Raw genomic sequence first — 22,405 nt, 5'->3', positions numbered from 1 at the left:
CTTTTTGCGCGCACGATCGGGCTTGTATCGAGCGTCCGATCACGAGTTATACTGTTCAATCTTAGATGAGGCTTGGTCATTACATTGTGATTGGTTTGATCGTTTATTCTATCATTAATTTATCTATTTGTTGTCCTTAATTATTCGTATTGAATTAAATCATGTATCCTTTAAACCGCGTATAAATTTAATTGTTACTCATTTTTTGGGGTAAACAATAGTGTAGTTGAAGTTATTTAGATTTTCTTCCCCGGTATCAATCACCATCACCTTTTTTTTATCCTCAAGTCGGAGGAGCTGCATAATTAGATGGCGAAGATCATTTGAATTATCCACCAAAAGATGGATCACTTAGCTATTAAGGTCTCTTGTATATATGACGACAAACATAAGTGGCAAAGGAGAAACAACAGTACCAGAAGATGAAAATGCCATGTAAGTATCAATCAAAGTCACGTTTTCTTTTCTAATATTTCTGTTTTTAAATAAGTTATATGATACGGAGTATTTTTTTCAGTTTGGAAAAAGTTACTAGAATTTATTAGAAAGACATCTTCAACAGATGGCGCGCAGTCATGAAAAGATACTAGCTAATTTAGTGCACCGACAGTTATAGATTTTATTTATACTATCCGATTAAACGTGCTATTTGTACATCATGTCCCTTTATAATTTTAAATTTAAAAAAAATGATCTTTTTAGATCTCTTAGGTGTAAAAGACAGATATCTTACGTGTAAAAATAAATCTCTCATATATAAAAAAAAAGGTAGGATCGTAAAACTAAAAACAAGTTTGTAAAGAGCAAAAAAAACCAATTTAACTGACTTACAACAATATATAATTTGTACAACAAATCTGATATGATCCACTTAAATATTGAGTAATAACTTAAAATTTTATAAATATATTTGTTTAGGTAAAATGGTTTTAAATAAAAATTGGTTTAGCTGTCGGTATTAGGGTTTGCACTCAACTAATCAAGATTCGAGTTTGTGGCACTCATGTAAGGGGAAGCAATTTTTATTAAGTATTTTTTCATGGCTTTTTCATGGCTCCAAATCGAAGACTTCTATTTAAGGATGATTTTAATCTTTATCTATCTCACCAGGAAGATTTTAATCTTATCTATCTCACCACATTCCTCAGTTATATATGCTTGCAGTTTATTTACATCAAACCATAATAATTACATGCATGCCACATGAATATATGTGGTTATCATTCAATTATAATTAATTAATATATAGTTTAATCTTAACTTATTACTTAATCATAATAAAGTATATAATTTGATATAACCAACCGATGCAGATTAGCTTTTACGAAAAGAATGTAGGTGGAACAAAGCCCGAACTAATAGTCAACATGAAGTAGCTTCACAACACGCGAATGCGAACACGCATAAATGAGAAGTGGCCATTTGTGTGACTAGTTATCGATTAAATAAATTAGATTGATTGTAGTTGGAATTTCGTGCCATAGTCAATTTAGATTAGAAAATCACTTAACCGTGTAAATATCGAACATAGATTTTAAGAGGTTAAGATGTCATTAACTTATTTTGAACATAAGGAAGAAGAGAGATTTGAGTCTCAAATACCAAATTAACTCATACAAGAAAAAGTCAAGATTGCACCAAATCAAAAGGCGAACAACATATATAGCAATACCAAAGCAATCCATATTACAGAGAGTACTGGATATAAAACACGTACATACTCCATTTTTGTTTATTTTAGGCAGTTCCAGTATAAGACATTACAGCACCAATATAGTAATACAGAGAATTAAAAACACAAAGAAATATACTGAAAATAGGAGTTCAAAAGCAGTTAAATTTAGAAGAGGTGGTGGTGTTTTCCTCCTTCAGCTTCCTTTTGCTCTTTCTTGGCATCCTTCTTATCATGGTGTTCATGGAATGCAAATCCACCTGCCCCAACTGCAGCAGCAGCTGCTATCTCTTCCTCTATCTTGTGTTTGTGTGCATGCTCTGGATCTTTCTTTGCCTTGTGCTTCTCATGCTAAAATATTTTATCAAAATAAAAGAAGAGTAAGAAAATTGAAGAAATAAACTCAATCAAGATAATTGAAGAGGAGCCCTGGAGCACCGGGTAAGGTTGTCTCCCTGTGATCTATAGGTCACGGGTTCAAGCCGTATAAGCAGTCATTAATATTTGCATTAGTGGTGGACTATCTACATCACGACTTTTGGGGTTCAGCCGTTTCTTGAACCCTGCGCAAATGCGAGATGCTTTGTATACAAGGAAACCCTGCGCAAATACGTGATGCTTTGTGTACAAGGGACAAATATACTTCTTTTAAGGAGCATATATAGCGCAATTCCATATAAGGTATTGTAACATTTTTGCTAATATCCACGTCTAGCGAACAAAAGTGAAAAACAAAAAGAAATTCTCTTACTCCTTGTAAAACTAATTAAAGTGAAAATTCATAACCTAGCTATTCAATACCTATGTGAACCTATCTCAACTAGGAAATTTATGTTAGTTTATAAATTAAATAAAAAGATATACGTACCAGGGCAAAAGCACCAGCAGCAGCAGCACCAAGTTCACCAACTTTCTCGAGATGACTGTGGTGCTTGACTTCTTTTTCATAATCGACAGGACCCTCTTCCTCCTCCTTGTTCTTATGGTGGAACAGATGATGGTGCTTCTCTTCGGCCATGGCGCTAGTGGTTTTGAAGACTGTCAAAATGTGACTATGACTTTACGAAAAATGGCAATTCGGAAGTGGTTGATGCTTAGTATTTTGATTTGTGGACGTTTTTCTAGTGCATTATTTATAGCTGATGAATTGCTAACTTGGTCCAAAAATAGCTGGCGTGAGTAAGGAGAAAATGTTGTGAAAGGGATTTGAATATTTGTCCATGTGGATTAGGTGGCACCTTTATCAATTCTTACGATTTTTTTATATATCATTTTTCTTAGAGAAACTTAAGCTTGATTTTTTTTTTTATAGATAATTTACTTGGGTGAACGTGAGAAATTTCGATATTAATTACTCTTACTTTATTATGAAAAAATTATGCGACACAAAATATGTATATATACTAGTATTTACATTCGTAGTTATACTTTAAGAAAATTGACATTCATAGCTATATTTGAATTTTATTGCAAATCCATATGTAGTAGTGAAATAAGAGGTCAATTTTTTGAACTGAAACAAAAGAGCAACAAGCTCTCGTAGCCCAATAGGATAGAACACCTACTTAGTAAGCAGAGGTCTTGAATTTGACTCTCAACGAGATTATTCTATTTTTTTGTATTTCTATATTTCGCCTTGGTTACAGTCGATACATTGTATCTTTTGTATATACCACTATAGTTTACCTTGCTTTATGAAACTATAGTTACATATATATTAATTAGGCTCTAAATTATAGTGTTTTATGAAACTTCCTCATTTATTTCTAACTAAGTGAGGTTTTGACTGTGATATATACCTGTGTCCAGTTCAATCCAAAAAATTTTATTTACTTAAAGAGCCCTCTGGGAATTAAGCAACCGGATCAAATAAGTTCAATAATTGTCGAAGGAAAATGTCAATGGAAACACATAGCTATGAAAATTCCTTTCTTTTATATAAATAACAAAACACGTGATTCGTCATTTCCTGCTCAAACTTCTTCTTTTTTTCGTGTGTAGGGGCAGAATTATTCATCAGCACTCATTTAAGCCCCCCAAAAAAAAAAGTTACAAAGAGGAGGACTGTGAGAATTGAACCTACACTTATTATATGTGTAGGGCAGAATCAATCATCAACACCCATTTACTATTCCTTATATATATCCTATTATTATCCCTAATTGTTTCCTTCGTGAGAATACTTTTAATATTTTGCCCATCGCACTACGTGCATATTTATAGGGGCAAAGGGGACTTTTTCCAGTTTTATTTTCTTGAAAAAATAAGTGGGCATTTGGACATAAGAATTGTAAAATTTCGGGAAAAATAAAATTTGTATTTGAAAATTAGAGTTGTGTTTGGACATGAATACAATTTGGAGCTAATAACTTTTTGAAGTTTTCAAATTCCGAAAATTTTGAAATTTTCATGGCCAAACACTAATTTCAAAAAAAAAAAAAATAAAAAAGAATCTTTTTTTAGTGCCAAACGGGCCCTAAAATATTTATGGTATATTCGTGCTTGTTGATTTTCCATTGGTCTTCCAAATTTATTTTCAGACAATTGAGAGGCCAAATCTGTGCAGATCTCAATTATTCCTTCTTTGTACTGTAGAAATTGAAGCTGAATGATTATCTCCTTAAAGCAAACTCATACTTTTGTTCATGATCATAGGAACATGCCTCTCATGTTCTTGAAAGATATTCTATGTTATAGTTTGTCTAGTTTAATATGAGTGTGGGGTACGTAAGAGGTTTTACCCGCACCTAATATTTTCACTAATTTAATAAATACAAAATAAGTGTCTTTTATATACCATTTTTACTTAATTATAACTAGATCATAAGTATTCTTATTTTAATTTTTAACTGATAAAATTAAATTAATTACATATAATTAATTTTTATATGTGTGTGTCCCCTCTCAATTAACCAATGCTTCCCTTTATCTTTGACATGGTCAAACAAGCATAGTCAGCATAACTCCACCACCACTCCAAAACCCTCCCCCCCCCCCCCACCCCACTCCCACCCCCACCCCCACCCCCACCCCCACCCCCACCCCCACCCCAAGAAAGAAAGAAAAATAACAGAAGATATGAAAATTGAAATTACTGACAGAAATCATTTTTTTTATCCACGACCAATCACTATCACCTTATCTTCTAATTAAGTTGGAGAAACAAGATCATTAAATAGAGAAAATTGGAGTTTTTGTGATTTATATCCCCTAGTGTATGTGCTTTTGGGAGATTACACCCTATTCTTTAATTAAAGTTTTGGCCCCAAACATCACCTATAATTTGGACCTCGGATTGTTATATTTTTTCCAAATTCATCTTGGAAAAGGAGGAGGGCAAAAGTAGAAAACGTTGAGGATAATATGGGCTTAAAAGTAGTGTAATTAGTAATGTTGGGTCTTATTTCCATGTAGGGGTGTACAAAGAAAATCGATAAGCTGCACCAAACCGATAATGCAAGTCAAACCGAAAAAAAAAATATGATGTGATTTGGTTTGATTTGGTTTGATATTTTAAAAAAAAATACCGACCATAATTGGTTTGGTTTGGTTTTAACTAAAAAAGGTCAAATCGAAACCAAACCAACCCAATAATACATTTATACAATTTTTAAAAATATTTAACATATAAATATTAATTATAATATAATTTATAAATATTTTTTAAACTTTTTCACAGTTTTATCTTTTAACGTATTATTTCAAGTTTGCACTTAACATTCTCGAATGCTGAATAAATTTTATAATCCATAAATGTAGTAACTCAAACAAAGTTCAAATCAACATTAATGCTAACAAAAGAATTTCAATTCAACACTAGGAATAACGATAGTGTTGGATATCTATTTTTTAATTTTACATTGGTTTATGTAAAAATGCATAACTTAGTTTATCTTTTTCTTTAGTGCTTAGTTATGTAATTAATAGTACTTATTAGCTATACTTTTTTTAGCATGACCTATATAGTATTTTTAGATTATGTTCATTTTTATTATGGCTTATTAATTAGTACTATTTGCTTTATGCAATTTTATTATCTTTGTTATTGAATATTTTAGTATAATGTTGTGACTTATCACATGTTATTGTATTATTTTCTTGGAAAATACACTATATTATTGTATCTTACTAGGACTAAAAAAATATTTGGAGCACAAGTTACATATTTTGTGCTATAAAAATTTTACCGGGAAAAAATTCGAAAACTCGAAAAAACCCGAAAATCCGAGAAAATCCGAGATTGAAAAATCCGATTTTGTTGGTTTTGTTTGACTTATAGATTTATAAACCCGAAACCATTGATTTGATTTGATAATTAAGAAATCTGAACCAACCCAACATATATGCATCCCTATTTCCATGCTCTCCTTCTAAGATTTGTGTGAAGAGTAAGAACCATTTTTGGGGCAAATTGCAAAAGTTAAAAGATAGGTGCAATTGCAAAATAATGTATAAAATCTGGGATCAAATCGCTGAGATATGGAAATATTGTAATCTTCCAGAAAATATGGGATTTCTTTCATTTTTTAAATGACATAGAGAGAAAAAGAGAATAACAAAAGTATAGAGTATCAAAATGCTTTTTTCTAGTTATTTATTTTTATTCACACGTGAGATAGAACACTATTGTACTACCTAATATCTACCTTTCACCAAATTTCCAGCTAGAGCGATGAGAAAGCGACCGCTATCAGATTTCAAACTAACTAGGGAAACTACTTAAGATTTGATTCGCATTAGACGAATTTCTTTATTTTAGAAAATATTTTTCACTCATCAATTAGATATTAAAAAATAAATAAAATATATTTCATGAACGCTCCCATAAAAAGATTTTCTATGAAACATGCCCTTGATTCTCACTAAACGATATTTTATTTTCCTTTCTTCTTCTTCTTCTTCTTTTTTTTTTTTTTTTGCTAGAGAGGTTTGGAATAGGAAAAGTTCTGATATAAATCGAACCTTGTACATATAAGATGTAAAATAGTAGCTCTATCAATAAATAATTAAATTTCTCCTCAACTCCTTCAATTATATGGAAGACAAGTTGTGATAAATTGTGTCAAATCATGGTTTAAAAAGATACTGGGAGATAATAGTATAAGATTTGGACATGAGGCATGGCTTCTTTAATCAAATCATAAATAGTTACCGACCAAACATCCCCAGATAGACGTGGGCGGCACCAAGACGTAAGCCGTTGAATCTACACTTAGAGGTCGTTTCGTTTGAACACAAATTATGCTGAGATTAGTTATGATGGGATGATATTATTTTCTATTTACTGTTTTATCTTGGGATAACTTATCCCAAAATTAATAACCAAACAAGGGATAAAGTAATACTAATTTTTTATCCTAGGATTATTTTTGCTTATCTATCATACCAAACGACCCCTTAATTCACGATTGAGATTTGCCTCTTCATTAAACTACTAAAATAAGTTAAAATTTGTGATCACACTCATCAGTTATCTTACAAGGCTTAATCTTCTCATTTAATTAAAGAGTAAATTTCACTTAAACCCCCTTAACCTTTAAGGTTCGGGAAACAACAGCCAATAAACCCCTAGGATCTTAAATCAACGGCCAAAACTGAGTTGGATCATTGTATGTACACTCAAAATGTGGAAAAAGTAGCAAGCAAAGCTAAAGTTAGCATGGACTGCCCAGAAAATAGCTTTAGATTTCAGTGTATTATCATGCAACTCAACAACTGAAGGACTACAAACAATTTACATGGGATTTTTATGCAACCAATGGCTTAACCATTCAGAATATCCTCGTGACTTAGAAGATTTTCGACTTTAGACATCAGTGGCGAATGAGGACCAAAACATATAGTTGACAAAAATGCTCCATAGAGTAAGCAGTGAATACTAAGCTGGAATAGATTTACCCTCATCTCTCTGTGATATTGTACTACTTCAAATCCGGAATTTGTTTCCTTTGCATTACCACTTGTAGCATGAGTTGCAAAATGAGTAACAGATGACGTTCTACTCTCGAGCCATCTAAAGTTAATGGGATCCTCGACTACATTCAAGTAACCACCACCTTCCTCAATGAGAAAACCCCAGATTTTTGGTGTTATATCGGTAATACAGTTCAAAAATTCGCTAGTTATCTCAGCAAATTCTGCATTTCGGTCATGAATATTTGCACAAGTATCCCTAAACCTATCAAGTAGCGTGCATTTGCCACAAATTTGACATGACGAAAATATAATTTCTTCAATCTGTCTCCCCTTTGCAAATGAGTTCCACCTTGAGCTTTTGACAAGACTTAGTAAGGTCTCACCAGCAGTCGCCCAAAAATTTGACAAAGGCACAATGAGAGAAGATTCAGATTCTAATAAATGGTGGGTTGCACCAGCAAGTAACAAGGAATATGCTGCACTCTTTCTGCTCATACTAAAAGCTTCGCATTGATGTTTATCACTTTCAGAATCTAGGGCCAGCAGGTCACTTCCAACGACTTTATATGCAGAAGCCAGTGTCATGTAGGCATGCAAAGAGACATGGTGAAGAGGATGCAATCTGAAGAGTTGACGTATGTTTTCACCATTCGGTGTCAGAACAATGTCAACATGATCTTGAGTAAGCAGGATCTCGAGCTTTTCACTACAAGACTTGGGGTTACTAAATGAGAGAAAGTCATCTATAGCATTATCCAAGCAATCCACCAGCTTCTCCATTACAAGATTCCCATCAAAGTTGTCACCGAGATTTGAACTTAAAATTTCCTACAGAAGAAAGTTCATAAGAGATGTTAATGCTTGATCTAAAGGCTTAGATATGTCGTACTTCTTAAGAGATTAGAAGAAGAACAAAGATGTTCAATTTGGTATGATTATTCAAAAGCAGTATTCAAAGTAAAAGAACACGAGATCTCCCAAAAGACAAAAAGAAGAAATGAACAATACGATGGAAAAGTACAAGAGAAAATATATCACCAGATAGAAAGTTTCAGGACTAAATAAATTGTCTTATGCTTAGTTTTGGTAATAATGAGCTCTTCAGTAGTGTAACACCTTGAGAGTTTATTGGTACATTCCTAGATGTGTGTTCGTTCATGTGTAACCTCACCCAACTTTAGAGCTGAAGTCTATAAATTGCCGCTTTTGTAAGGTTATTTTAGAGCTCCTGAAGAAGACTTTGGAGAAAGGCCTCAATCAGGAAATAAAGTTTTAATCACCAATTACCAGATTACGTTCTAGAACTCAATTAACATGAATATTCTGTGATTACCAAACATGATTTGATTATTGTTTTGTTGGTAAGTACCAAACATGAATTTAATAAGGTGTGGAAAATCAAAGGGTGTAATTGAAAACATTCTAAGTAGGAGGTTATAGCAACACGAAAAACGTTGTTTAACAATTCTACGCACATCACTTTTACACCCTTTTAACCAATATTCTCAACCCATATGTTCTTACTTGCAGACAGTGATCTATATAAGTTGTAGGCATTGCGTTACATCGTTTACAGCAGCAACTGAACCTGTACTTCGACCACAACTCTGACTGCCTCATCACCTGAAAGACAAGTAAAGTCACTTGAGAAAAGAATTTGACTTCAGACGAACCTGAACTGATTATGGAATAAAAATTGCTTCTCCAAAAGTTAACAAGTTTAATAGAGGACGTCATGAAAAATAACTTGAAAAAGCATAAAACTTAGTCCACTGCATCATCTCAAAGTACTGGATTTGAAGATTGAGAACAATTTGTTCTTTGAACAGGTAAATAAGTGAAGATTGAGAATAATTTTGGTAAACAATTTAAGCAACAACATAAATAAATCTAACTGAGAACATCACATTGATATTATCCATACCCTAAACAAGCATTGAAACCAGAATGTCATTCTCTGTTACAGGAAAACATACCTAAACGGGCAACTGCACAAACAACAAAAACAAAACTTTCACTTGATTCACGGTTAATACGTGAGCTCAAAAAGTTCCCCATTAAGGAACATTTGAAAAGAAACTGCAACACATTAATCAATTAATCCATTTACCCCGATTGACTGTCTAATTTGACAGGCACAATATTAGCACTGATAAGCTTGACTTATATAATGTATTCTAACGAAAATTGGGTTCAAAAGTACATATAAGTAGATTATATGACAACTTTTAGGTTTTATCTTGGATAAAAGTGGCCGATTTAACTCTTCTGGAGTAGTATAATATTCAGAAAATACTGAATAATGAAGGAATAGATTTCTAGTTTAAGAAAGAGAACATCATCTTTTGGAGGATGAAAAAAGGAAATAAGACAATTTCTTAGGGATGGAGGGAGTACCTTTCAATCAAGATGAGAGTGATCCTAAAATATAAGACATCTGGTTTAAAATTCTCTAGAGTATTTTTTTCCGTTACTGTTTAATGGGGTTTGGTATGCATACGTAAATAGCTGATACTATTGAATCCGAGGAAGCAACAAGCCGAAAAGAGAAACCAGGCTTTGAACTCATCATGTTCAGCAAACATAAGCCACAGTTCTCTAATATCTTCAACAGTAACTGATGCCTTCATTTCCTGCCATTACTAGTTCACATGGTGAAATGATATCAGGAGGTACGTAATGAAAGTATAGCGAGTTTGATGCTATCATCAGAGAAGGATATCTTGAGCACATGTACATCATTGTTCTGACAGAATGTATGTTGGGCGCCACATGGAATCTTGATCCAAATATTCCTACTCTTACAAAAGTGCACCTCCTTCAAGTCCCAACCCTCCCCTTTAGGTACTCAAAGGTTAGGTAAAAAGAAGAAGAGAACCAACAGGAGCACTCATAGAGATGTGCCTTCTTTTTCTGCATCCTCAATCTTGAAAATCTTAAAAGCACTTGTTAACTCTACTTTTACATGAGTCTAATAACGGATCGATGTCCTCAACAGAAACTCTTTCTCAAAGTGTGGTTTTTAAGGAGTCAAGGATTAGGGTTGTAGGCTAGGAGGTAGTTGAGTCTTTACTTTCTTCGTACCTTTGTGAGGCTAGTCTGGTAAGGTTTTTGTCGTAAGTGGCAATATTGTGTCTTACTACTCTTTCGTTTCTCATAGTGCTGGGTCTATTTACTGGCTATCGCTTTTGCTTTGCATCTATCTTCTTGTTCCCATGTTGTTGTTACTTTTATTATGATTTATGGGGTGGTACTAATATTGTCTCTTTTTTGTCTTTTTGTCTTTTTGTATTCTTGAGCAGAGGGTCTTTCGGAAACAGCCTCTCTACTCCCTCGGGGTAGGGGTAAGGTCTGTGTACACACTACCCTCCCCAGACCTCACTAGTGGGATTTTACTGGGCCGTTGTTGTTGTTGTTGTTGTTGTTGAAGTCCCATATTTCAAATTTGACAATTGGTGGCTGAACTCTGATTGCTTTGTTGATAGATTCAAGAACTGGTGGACATCATTTGACTTCGCAAGAAAACCTGATTATATTCTAGCTTGTAAATTGACGGTCTTGAAAGGTAAACTAAGGGAGTGGAGCAAAAGCAGCCAAGACAACTTGAAGGCTCAAAAATCAAACCTTCTTAATCAACTGGTTGTACCGGACAGAGTACTAGAAGTCAGAAGCCTAACTGAGGGGGAAATGGTGGAAAAGACATCACTACTGATGAAGTATGAAGAACTTCTGAAGAATGAAGAAGTGACATGAAGGCAAAGGTCCAGGGCCATTTGGCTCAAAGAAGGAGACAGGAATACAAAGTTCTTCCATAAGACCAGCAATGCTCACAAAAGATTCAAGAACATTGACTACTTAATGATCCAAGATGAATTAATCACAGATCCACAAAGAATAAAAAATGAGATAGTAAATTTCTACAAAAAACTCACTGAGACTGAAGAATGGAAACCTGCAAGTAATTTTAGGAGTTGTCCAATAATAACTGAGCAAGATAAGAATTTACTACAAAGCAGATTTGATGAACGAGAAGTTTTTGGGTGTTTGAAATTGTGTGCTATGGACAAGGCACCAATACTTGATGGCTTTACAATGGGATTCTTTGTGAAATGCTGGGAGGTGCTTAAACAAGATATCATGGGGGTGTTTCACAATTTCCATTCTCATGGTTTATTTGAAGGGAGTTTCAATGCAACCTACATTGCTTTGATCCCCGAGAAGAATGGTGCAAAGGAATTGAGGTACTTCAGACCTATAAGCCTAATAGGGAGCAATTTACAAGATTATTGCAAAAGTCCTGACCGAGAGGCTGAAAAGGGTGATGAAAAAATTGGTAGATTATCAACAAATGACATTCATAAAAGGGAGGCAAATAATGGATGCCATACTAAAAACCAATGATGCAGTAGACTCAAGACAGAAACAGAAGAAGCCTAGCATCCTTTGCAAACTAGATATTGAGAAAGCATTTGACCATGTGAATTGGAATTTCTTACTAATCATGTTAGAACAAATGGGATTGGAGTGCAATGGATTAAATGGATGAAATTCTGCATATCTACTGTCAAATTCTCGGTCATTATTAATGGTTCTTCGGAAGGATTCTTTCCTACTCAGAAAGGTCTCAGGCAGGGCGATCCTTTGTCACTTTTTCTTTTCATAATAATCATGGAAGCTTTGAACAAAATGATCAAAACAGTCAAACTCAGTAGGTGGATTAAAGGCTTTGAGGTAGCCATGAATGGACATCTTCAATATGCTGATGACACCTTGATCTTCTATGATGCAGAAGTGGAACAACTGAGAGTTTTGAGGATTATATTAGTTCTTTTTTAAGGTATTTCTGGGCTGCACATTAATTGGAGGAAGAGTCATCTCTTCCCGATCAATCAAGTTACAAACATGGAGGATTTGGTACTGATCTTGGGGGGAGAAGTGGGGACTCTCCCTACTACTTATCTGGGTATGCCACTAGCGGACAAGTCAATATCTACTGCAATATGGAACAATATACCGGAGAAATGTGAGAAAAAGCTCTCAAGATGGAAATGTCAATATTTATCATTGAGAGAAAGGCTCACTCTGATTAACTCGGTATTAAACTCACTGCAAACCTATATGATATCCTTTTTCTCATTCCTGTGGGAGTCATTCAAAGGTTGGATAGCATAAGAAGGAATTTTTTGCGGCAAGGTAAAAAGAAAAAAAAGTATGTCACCTAGTCAAGTGGAAAGAGGTAATTCTCAGCAAAGCTCAAGGTGGATTGGGAATTAGAAACTTGAAGAATCACGCAAAGCCCTCAAACTAAAGTGGTTATGGAGGTCTCTCAAGACCCTCAAAGTTTATGGAGCAAGGTGATCAAAGCCAAATATGAAGTAGAAGACATCTGGATGACTAAACTAGTTAACACAGCTTATGGAGTTAGTCTTTGGGGGTCTATAAGGGTATTATGGCCAACTCTAAAAAACCAAGTCTCTATTAGAGTGCTAAATGGTAGCAAGACATCCTCCTGGAATGATAATTGGCGGGCGAATGGAGCTCTGAAGGATTTATTCTCTAACATATATACTCTAGCTCATCACCAAAAGAGATCTATAGCTGAAATATGGTCACCTCAAGGTTGGGTACTAATACTCAGAAGAGACTTGAATGATTGGGAGATAAATAGAATAATTGAGTTCTACAAACAACTGGACAACATCGTAGGAAGGCATTCAGAATGAAGATGACACATTGAGATGGCACGGACATAGTAGTGAAAAATTCAGTGTCAATGCAACCTACAAAACGATAAACCAACCAATACCTCAAGTCACCAACTGGCCCTGGAAACATATTTGGAAGACCAACATACCATATAAGGTTGCATGCTTCTCATGGTTACTGGCAAAGGAAATTGTGTCCACACACGAAAACTTAAATAAGAGGAAGTGGACTCTAAGCTCAAGATGTTTTCTTTGTGAAAATGAAGTGGAAACAGTTGGTCACCTATTTTTGCTCTGTAGGATAACTGATCTGTTATGGAAGATCTTCATTAATCTCAGAGGCATAGCCTGGACAATGCCTAGAAAGATTACTGAAGCTCTCTTTAGTTGGGAAGCAGCAGCAGCTGGAGCTGGAGCAGATAACAAAAACAGATGGAGGATGGTCTCTGCTTGCATTTGGTGGACAATTTGGAAAGAAAGGAACTCTAGATGTTTCGAGAACAACAGCAACACAGTGCAAAAGATCAAACTTAACTGTATTAAGCTTTTTTGTTTTTGGTGCAAGCAGATCTACCCAGAGGATACTGTATCTATCTTAGACACATTAGGTTCATGTTAGAAATGTAGACTGGTTTACTCTTTTTGCTCACTTGTATATATGGTTTCAGTAAAACCCATGTATTGTTTTGTGTTTAATACATAAAACATGTTACCTTCTCAAAAAAGAAATTGGATGTAAGGATTAAGATCGAGACATAGATAGAAGCATTTTCAACCATAAACTACATATATATACCTACTTCTTGGAGGTCATCATTGCATTTATTATCCATAACGTAAATTTATTACCATCAACAATGTTGTGTTTTTGCTTATAAAGAAATTACCACCAATCTGAAGGCAACTAGTTCCATAATGTCCCAAATAAAGAGAAAGACAAATAGTGAAAAACATTCACCTTATCCCTACTACAAGACCAGGAAATTATGGACATTTCCTACTATTTATCCAGAATAATAATAGATGCACACGATCCAACTATTTCATTATCACCATACAATCCCTACATTGCCATTTTATAAACAAAAATTCCTGGTCAAGAGAATCACTAGTTTGTTAGCTAACTAGCATGTTGAAGCCCCTCTGCTGGAACACCCTGAGTCATTACTTGTAAGTACCTTCAAGGTTAGGAGACACTTCGAAGTAACGACACTCGGAGTTATGAAATAGCAAATCAACTCTGGAAGTACATGATTATTTCAACCATTGAAGAAAGCATATAATCAAACTTCGCATTCTTTAACTCGCAAATTGTTTTGCCACTATTTAATTTGGGACACAAAGTACTCCTCCATTTAATATACATAAAAAAGTACTCCTCCATTTAAGATATCTGGTCATGATTTGACTTGATGCAATTACTCAGTGAAAGAGGTTGTAGAAATGTCAACATGGATTTGTACTCACTTTCGGTAGTCCTCAGTATTCAATTCAATTTACATAGTTATCCCAAGAAGCTATAAAATAGGCAAATTTCAGACTCAATGAACTTATTACGGTCTAAGGACATAGAAGGGCAGAGCGGGAGCTCTTATCTCCAGGTTGCACATTACTTTTTTTTAATAGAACACTTATCAAAAGTTTTGTTAGACACAGTTCTATCCTCATAAAACATAAAAGTTACAGATAGTAAACATTAACTCATCTCTTGGATGCTCCTTCCAAAATACACAATCAGAACTTTGTTTAGTTAGCTCCCAGTCAAACTACAATAATATAGAAGGAAACGAAAAAGTTAACTTATTTGTCATCAGTTATTGGCGTGACATTATTCAATAAAATGACTCAGCTGTCAAATGAAGAAGAAGTCAAAGACTAAAATCGACAAATTAATGACTATCGTCAACGAGCAACATAGTCGAGGATGCGTATATAAGAAAAGTAGTCAAGTGCGTTGAAGCCCTTTTGCCTGAATAAATCAAATTTGGAGGTCCCAACTAGGTCGTTCTCACTACGTATTATCATGCCAATAGGATAATTTTTGACTTCTCTATCGTGGCTGTAATATTTCTCTAAACACACCTATGAAGGAAAATCTATCTTTGAGCAATAGAAAATCCAGAGAAGTGGAAACGCGAGCAAGTAGAGTTGGCACCAAAAGAATCAAATGTGAATAGAGCAGTTTCTATATGATAAAGCAAAAAATGGTACTAGAAAGTCAGAGCCAGCTGCAAAGTAAAGCCCTCCTGGAAGGACTTCATGAAAACATTAGTTATAACAATCTAAAAGCTGAAAATGGGAACTCCGTGGCTTTTTGATAAGTAACAGTCAAGCCCCATCTTAAGGAAAAATATTCAAGGGTTGATGTAAAAGGAATAGAATGTAACTCACAGTAAGGCACTATAAGAAGATGGCAACATATACTTGTCTATGGTTTCTAGGAGGTCAAAGAAGATCTACCTTGAAGACCTTCTGTGAAGTTTCTTGTCAAAATAACAGACTGATTCTGAAACTGTTCTCAGCTCACAAATCTTTAGAGAGCCTGACAACATGACAGATAAATTTACAAGAGTCAACAATAACCCTTCTAGAATTTCCAAGGAAGAAAGACCTAAATAGCTTTACTAAGTCCTATACCAGGTGGAGTTTTTAAAATTAATAAAACAAGAACAAATGAATCTCTGTATGGTAAACCGAACCATTGAATCAACAGTCAAACAAAAAATAAAATGATATGAATAGGCCAAGAATTAAAACGTAATGGAAGACGTGATGAGTTAATATTAAAGAGATTGAACCTAAAAAGGAGCTCCAAGATGCAAGGTAAACTAGTGGGCTAAGATTATCCTCAAAGTTTAAGTTAATGTAGTATGTGTTATGTGCATAAAGCCATCGATACATGCCAGAAGACTACCAGAAGGAATGAATATAAAAGTTGGCGATCACTTCAAACAAAATGATTCGGGTACGTTCAATCTAGTGCATTCTGGCCTTCACACATCCTCTCCACAAGCCCATCTAAAGAACAACCTTCTCCCCTTTGTTCAACCATTTTTTACCATTGGAGATAGATATTGTCAATGCTTTTGGATCCACGGCACTCGACTTAGAAGATTTTAGTCATTTGTCCTCCATCATTCTAGTATTTTAAACCATGAATTTGGTCAATAGTGAAAGTTGACATTATCGTTCACAATTTCAACGACTCCAAAGGTTAAGCACTTTTACTGACATATAACACGAATAGTAAAAAACTAACATAAAAAGGAGTAGAATGACTATATATGAGTTCTGATTAACTGCTTTTTGCTGTTTGTAAAGAATGAATTTCTGGAATACCGTGAGAGAGACGCTCAGTGTGATAAAAACTTATTAAATATTTGTCATAAAGTATTTCTTTTATAACCAAAAAAAAAAAAGATGCAAAGTACCAATTCTAACTACAAACTATAGAAGCCAAATCTTCATTAGCACCAACTTAATTTGACCAAAGCACTTAGATAGACAGTTCCAGAAAATGACCATCACATTGTGTAAATATAAAGTTTTCCATTTATGAGAATCAAAATAAAAGTAAACATTCATTGATATTGACGTAACAACCTTCCTATAATATATAAATCATTCAAAACATAGAGAAACAAGTGTACCTTAGGCTGTAATAAGTCAGTGTATGTAATCAACACCTCTTCACTTTTCTGGATCGCCTTTATACTTCGAAGTACTATTCTCGGACCACATGATTCACTTCCTAACATCACCAAACAACAAATCCAAAGCAAAAACAAAATCGCATATTCTTTCTATCAAAAAATCTTCAAAAAGACCAAAAACTTTAGTAAAGAAAATGCAGTAGAACATTACCATTAATAATGGATTCACTTTCATTACCAGCAGCACCAGTCTCTGAAGCTGCTGGACATATTCTAAACTCCAATTCTCCACCAGAATCCAATGTTGTACAAAACTTGTAACAAGCATTTGGAGAACAGCTATGATTGATATACGAAAAGGCTAAATCATAAACACCAACTCCTAAACTTCTGCCATCCTTATCATGAACTTCCACCGAATTAGTCAGCACCAAGCAGAGCACTGCAGCTTCTACAGAATACTCCGCAGCTGATAACTCCACATTAGTATCCAAACCATCTCGAGTTCTTCTTGCAATAGCCATAGCCTTTGCCCCATCAAGAATTCTTCCAGAAAGTTCTTCTTCATGGTCATCGTTGTAGCACTGTTGTTCTTCCAAGAACATAATTTTTTTGAAATTTGTCATCAACCCACAAATTCTTTCCAAATTTGAGAAAGACCCATTTGCTTCCTGGAAGCGGTGGATGAGGCGGAGGGAGAGGCGGAGGTCGGTGGAAGTAGGGGAGGTGGTGAAAAGGGGTTCTGGGAAAAGGTGAAAGAAGTGAAATTCTGAAGAGGAGAAGTGAAGAGGGGAGTCGTGAGAAGAGCATTGAAGGGAACAGTAGCGAATGAAGTGATTTGGGCTGGGATTATTTGTAGGGGAGAAAGGAGAAGAAGGGAGAGGAGAAAAGCAAGAAGAGCAGTGAGAGAGGAGAGTGGAATAGTGGAGGGAAAGAGAAAGGGGTGGGATTGGAGGATTGAGGTCTTGCCCTATGGGAATATCTTTTGTTGCTCGAACCTCCATTTTCAGCAGCTGCAGCTGCTACAGAGAAAGGCAGATGAAGTAGAAAATGTTATACTTACACTCTACTTTAATAGATTTTTTTAACTTTTTTGCTGTTCTATAATATTTAATTTTTTCAAATATTCAAAAATAATTAACTTCTTGTGAAGTTGCTTTGTAGCAAAGAGCCTAAAAATATTGTTTATATTTTTACAGGCGCCCAAGACAAGTTAAAGCAAAGCTTTAAGCCCCAAAAATATAGGACCCCAAATATATATATATATATATATATATATATATATAAAGAAAATATTATTCCTATAATCTATATATCTATATAATTGAGGGACCTAGGTCCGGTGATGTGGCAAGCTTTATAGACAAAGGATTGCCTTTATCTTTTTTCTCAGTTATTTGGAATTTTCTCTTTTTTTTTCCTATTTAGCTCATTAACTAACAATATTAAAAAATAATCGTTGTGTCTTTTACTTGAGAGTCTAAACGTCGCTTCTTAGCCTTTTAGTGAAAGGGGCATTCCTTCCTCAATATCTTTCTTTTGTTCGCCTTGTGCGATATAACTCTACTCTTCCCCAACTGGAAGGCGAATTCCACTGGTTGCAGAATTTTCGTTTCGGATTCGAAGCCATAAATCAGCGATGGTTACCACTGGCAAACCCCTGTCATCTCGGTTACCAAGCCAAGGACAACATGATGTCTGATCCCGCGAAAATTAGCGGAAAATTCATGACTTTACAAGTCCCTTTCTTCCTAATTTTTTAACTTAATTTTAGTGTTGTTTATTTTTGGAACAATTTGAGAGGATGTCATGAATGGTATAAAGAGTGAAATTCGAACGAAATGTACCCAAATAGATCATAATTGTATGAAGTGTTGGTCAATCTTTTGAGCTTTAGTTGGAAAGTCTTTTTTTTTTGTAGAATGATTTGCCGTTGTTATTGAATTTCTTATAGTCGATTTAGTCTACTTTATTGGGCATTTTCAGTTTTAACATATGTGGTCTCAAATTTACTTGGAGTAGGTTGCGAACTATTGTCTATTGCCATCTTTCTGGCAGATGCATCATAGCCCATCCTTGAAAATATTCTTTGATCTTAATCCCAACAAGCAAATACATGAAATAGTCTATGTGCGGATCACTGATTTAACAAATTATGTCAGATTCGTAATATAACTAGGTAAAACTATTTTCTCCCTTATTTTGGTTGACAACTTCTAACGTAAAAACAATTACAGTTAATTTTTTATTCTATGCAGGCGGACCCATTTAAATACCATGATACAATGGGCTCTTTCATTCTTGCTGAGAATGTCTATGATGGAAGCTTGTGGTCCACACATGTAGTTGCTTTTAATTATTTATTTTATACTTGTGCTTAAAATAATTTCTAAGTGCATAGACAAGCATTTTTCACCACTTAGATGGCACAACAATTAGTAGTAAAGGCTTTTCATTTAAGGAAAACTTTTGCTTGATGCCAAGTCTGAAAGTTCGTGAAACTTAAGATGAGCATTAAGATGTTTTTTGTCATCTTAGCGATAAATTCATAGTACGCAGAAGGTGCTTTAGGTTTGAAGTTGGATGAAAAGATAGTTTTCAATCAGCAAGTATTTTTATACTATAACAAAGATTAGATATGCCAGTTGCGAATTCCAGAATAAGGTGTGTAGCTTAAATTATGTCAATCAAATTGTTGGAGGCCTCATATTTTTGTTATATTTATTGAGGATTATATTCAGGTGTCTTCTTATGCTAGAAATGATTTTGTGCATTGAAATATAGATCAACATATTTAAATTATTATTTTCTGCACTATATTTTTTCTATAATCAGAAGCTAATCATATTCTGCTGATTCATTTTAAATAGAGAAAGGGAAAGGATTGGAACAACTTATGAGAGCTTTACAGTGTTTTTGATTTTTCAGGTACACCGTCTCAACCATAACTTTAGCATTCCCCTAACAGCTACACAATTGTCAAAGCATGATACTGATAAACCAGTTTATTAATTAAAATGCTCATATGCCTTGCCATTAATTATGCTTATTGTATGTCTTCATGTGTGGTCTAAGAAGAGATGCTATGATACTTGTATTAGACAGGAAAACTATTTATCTTTAACCTCCTGTTTTTGCCTTTTCTCTCAATTATTTGGTCTTTTGATCTTCTCAGTTATTGTTTATCTATTATGCAATTAGACAGGATAATGAAAAATTATAATTGTTGTTATTTTTAACATATGTTCCCTAAGAGATGTAAGTGTAGTCAATAACTGATTACAATCACTTCTTATTTTATATTATAGATTATATCTCTATTAATTAAGAGAAGAAAATATACCTAGATGAGCTTCTCTCTCTATAGAATCGAGAAAACTGGAGCACAGATCTTCCATAGAAGCGTTAAATGGTCGGCTATCGAGCTGAGTGGAAGTTGCTGGAGGAAGGAATCAGACAGATCGAGAACATTGATTTTTCCTATAGAGTAAACATGTCCTACGAAAAAGGAGATTCTTAAAGACGTGTGAAGTAGGTGGCTATGTCATGTTCCGTAATCAACATGATTCTTCCACTAACTGGCATGGATCAAGACAAGAAATACATCAATCTTATAAGTCATGCTGTCCAAACAAATGTATATCATTCTGTTGCTGTCAGAAAAGCTTATAAACATCATGTAGTCCAAACAAACCAAAATAATATGCATGCAACTTTCACAATTTCTGTTTACAGCAATATTAATTTTATTGGGCAAATGGTGAATTGATGCTCTGCTATTATATTAGCTGCAAATGCATTATCTCCAATTGGTGACTCGTATAAAATAATTTAGAGATCATACCATCTTACAAACCTATCTAAAATACTAAGATATCATCTATAGTTGCACATAATTCTTCTTTAGTTGATCATGGCAAGTACTTTGGTGTTATTGACCTATTATTAACTTTGCTCCCGCAGATTGTCACTATTTATTTTAATTGCTAGATGTATTTTCTCTTGGGAAGTTAGCAAGTTAAATTTATTTTTGCGTCTAAAGTCCTGCCCTTCTCTAGATCATTGATTCATTATTATATTGTCATCCTTATGTCTAAAGAAAAGTATGGTCTAAACGAAGAAATTTGGTGTACAAAAAATATATTATGGTGTGGGAGTACAAAAAACATTAGGAGAGTTGGGATATAATACTATACCTAATGTTGAAGATGGAGGAAAAATAGATTCTATGTTGCTTGCCTGGCCTTTTTCAATGCTTCTTGCAGCGGAAATTGGACAAGGCAAATATTCAATATACAACTCTGTCAAAACAAATGATTATTTGAAAAAGTAATACTAGATGTCAATATGTATTTGAAATATTTTATAGCCTTTTTGGCAAAGAGGAGGCAAAAAAGTCAAGTCTTTTTAGTTGACTCTAACATACTGACATAGAAGAAACTTAAGACATATTACTGGAAATCCACCAAAGGTTAGGTTTGAGAGTCATGAATCAAGTAATTCAGTTCGACTGGAAATCCACCAAAGGTTAGGTTTGAGAGTCATGAATCAAGTAATTCAGTTCGACTGGAAATCCACCAAAGGTTAGGTTTGAGAGTCATGAATCAAGTAATTCAGTTCGACTGCACTCGCATTTATTCCCTTATCCAGGATAGATGGAAGCTATTTATGGATATGTTCAAATTGGTCGAGCAATCCCTCTTTTCTTTTTCGTGCCTCTAGACATGGACGATCTAAAAGTAAAAAAAATGAAGTAAAGAACAAATTAAAAATTTAGGGAGTAGTATTTTCAAGACTTATATAGAGGTTGTACTTTCAGGGATTAATTCTGACAATACGTCATAGCAAACATTTTAGCAATTAAAGTCAAAATAAAAAATAAAAATAGAGCACAACGTTATTGTGATATAAAATCCTCCTCCTATAGGCTCCTCGTATATTAATGCTACCTTGTGAATAAGGAAGCAGAAAACTCAAGCAAATCAAGATTGTGCTTGAACTAGAAAGGCTGTCACAACTCATGGACCAAACAAAGATGACATATTCATAAAACAAACATCTTACTTTTATTGAAAGATTTAACGTCACTTAATTCGAGAGAAGAATTAATGAAATCAAGTCTTTTTGGTTGATTTTTGATAAATCAAACTATGTATAAAGGTATCGTAGCCTAATCAAATTTATTGCTACTTTAATATTGTCCCTTTGCTATTATAATAAGTTCACTCGACATCTTTATTTGTTTCCATCCTATTTCATTGTCAAATGAAATTATTAAAAATTAGAATAAACTAAAACAATAAGAAGTTGTTTCGAAGTTGATGCCATATTTTCCATGGAAACAATTACCACATTACCTTATTTCTAAAGAATTTTATATTTCTATTTCAGCTATATTTACGAAGAGATCATTTCAAAAAATTTATAATATTTTCTGCGGCCGCGCGAAGCGCGGCAAA

At 34.2% G+C, this 22,405-nt stretch overlaps 2 protein-coding genes across 2 annotated transcripts; both read right to left on the bottom strand.

The window, feature by feature from the left end:
- Positions 1–1,632: 1,632 nt before the first annotated feature.
- On the bottom strand, positions 1,633–2,894 carry LOC104100019 (abscisic stress-ripening protein 2). The gene is made up of 2 exons (XM_009607173.3): positions 2,541–2,894; positions 1,633–2,023 (listed from the first exon to the last, which is right to left on the bottom strand). The coding sequence occupies exons 1-2, from the start codon at positions 2,688–2,690 to the stop codon at positions 1,841–1,843; spliced, it is 333 nt and encodes a 110-aa protein (XP_009605468.1). The 5' UTR covers positions 2,691–2,894; the 3' UTR covers positions 1,633–1,840.
- A 4,333-nt stretch (positions 2,895–7,227) lies between these two features.
- LOC104100020 (protein SET DOMAIN GROUP 41) lies at positions 7,228–17,957 on the bottom strand. Its single transcript, XM_009607175.3, has 4 exons — positions 17,158–17,957; positions 16,944–17,044; positions 9,113–9,211; positions 7,228–8,416 (listed from the first exon to the last, which is right to left on the bottom strand). The coding sequence occupies exons 1-4, from the start codon at positions 17,948–17,950 to the stop codon at positions 7,436–7,438; spliced, it is 1,974 nt and encodes a 657-aa protein (XP_009605470.1). The 5' UTR covers positions 17,951–17,957; the 3' UTR covers positions 7,228–7,435.
- Between the last annotated feature and the right edge of the window lie 4,448 nt (positions 17,958–22,405).

The sequence above is a fragment of the Nicotiana tomentosiformis genome, chromosome 4, assembly GCF_000390325.3.
Source record: "Nicotiana tomentosiformis chromosome 4, ASM39032v3, whole genome shotgun sequence".
In the NCBI taxonomy this organism is placed as follows: domain Eukaryota; kingdom Viridiplantae; phylum Streptophyta; class Magnoliopsida; order Solanales; family Solanaceae; genus Nicotiana; species Nicotiana tomentosiformis.
Note: the sequence above shows the minus strand (reverse complement) of the source record. Positions and strands in the feature narration are given on the sequence as shown.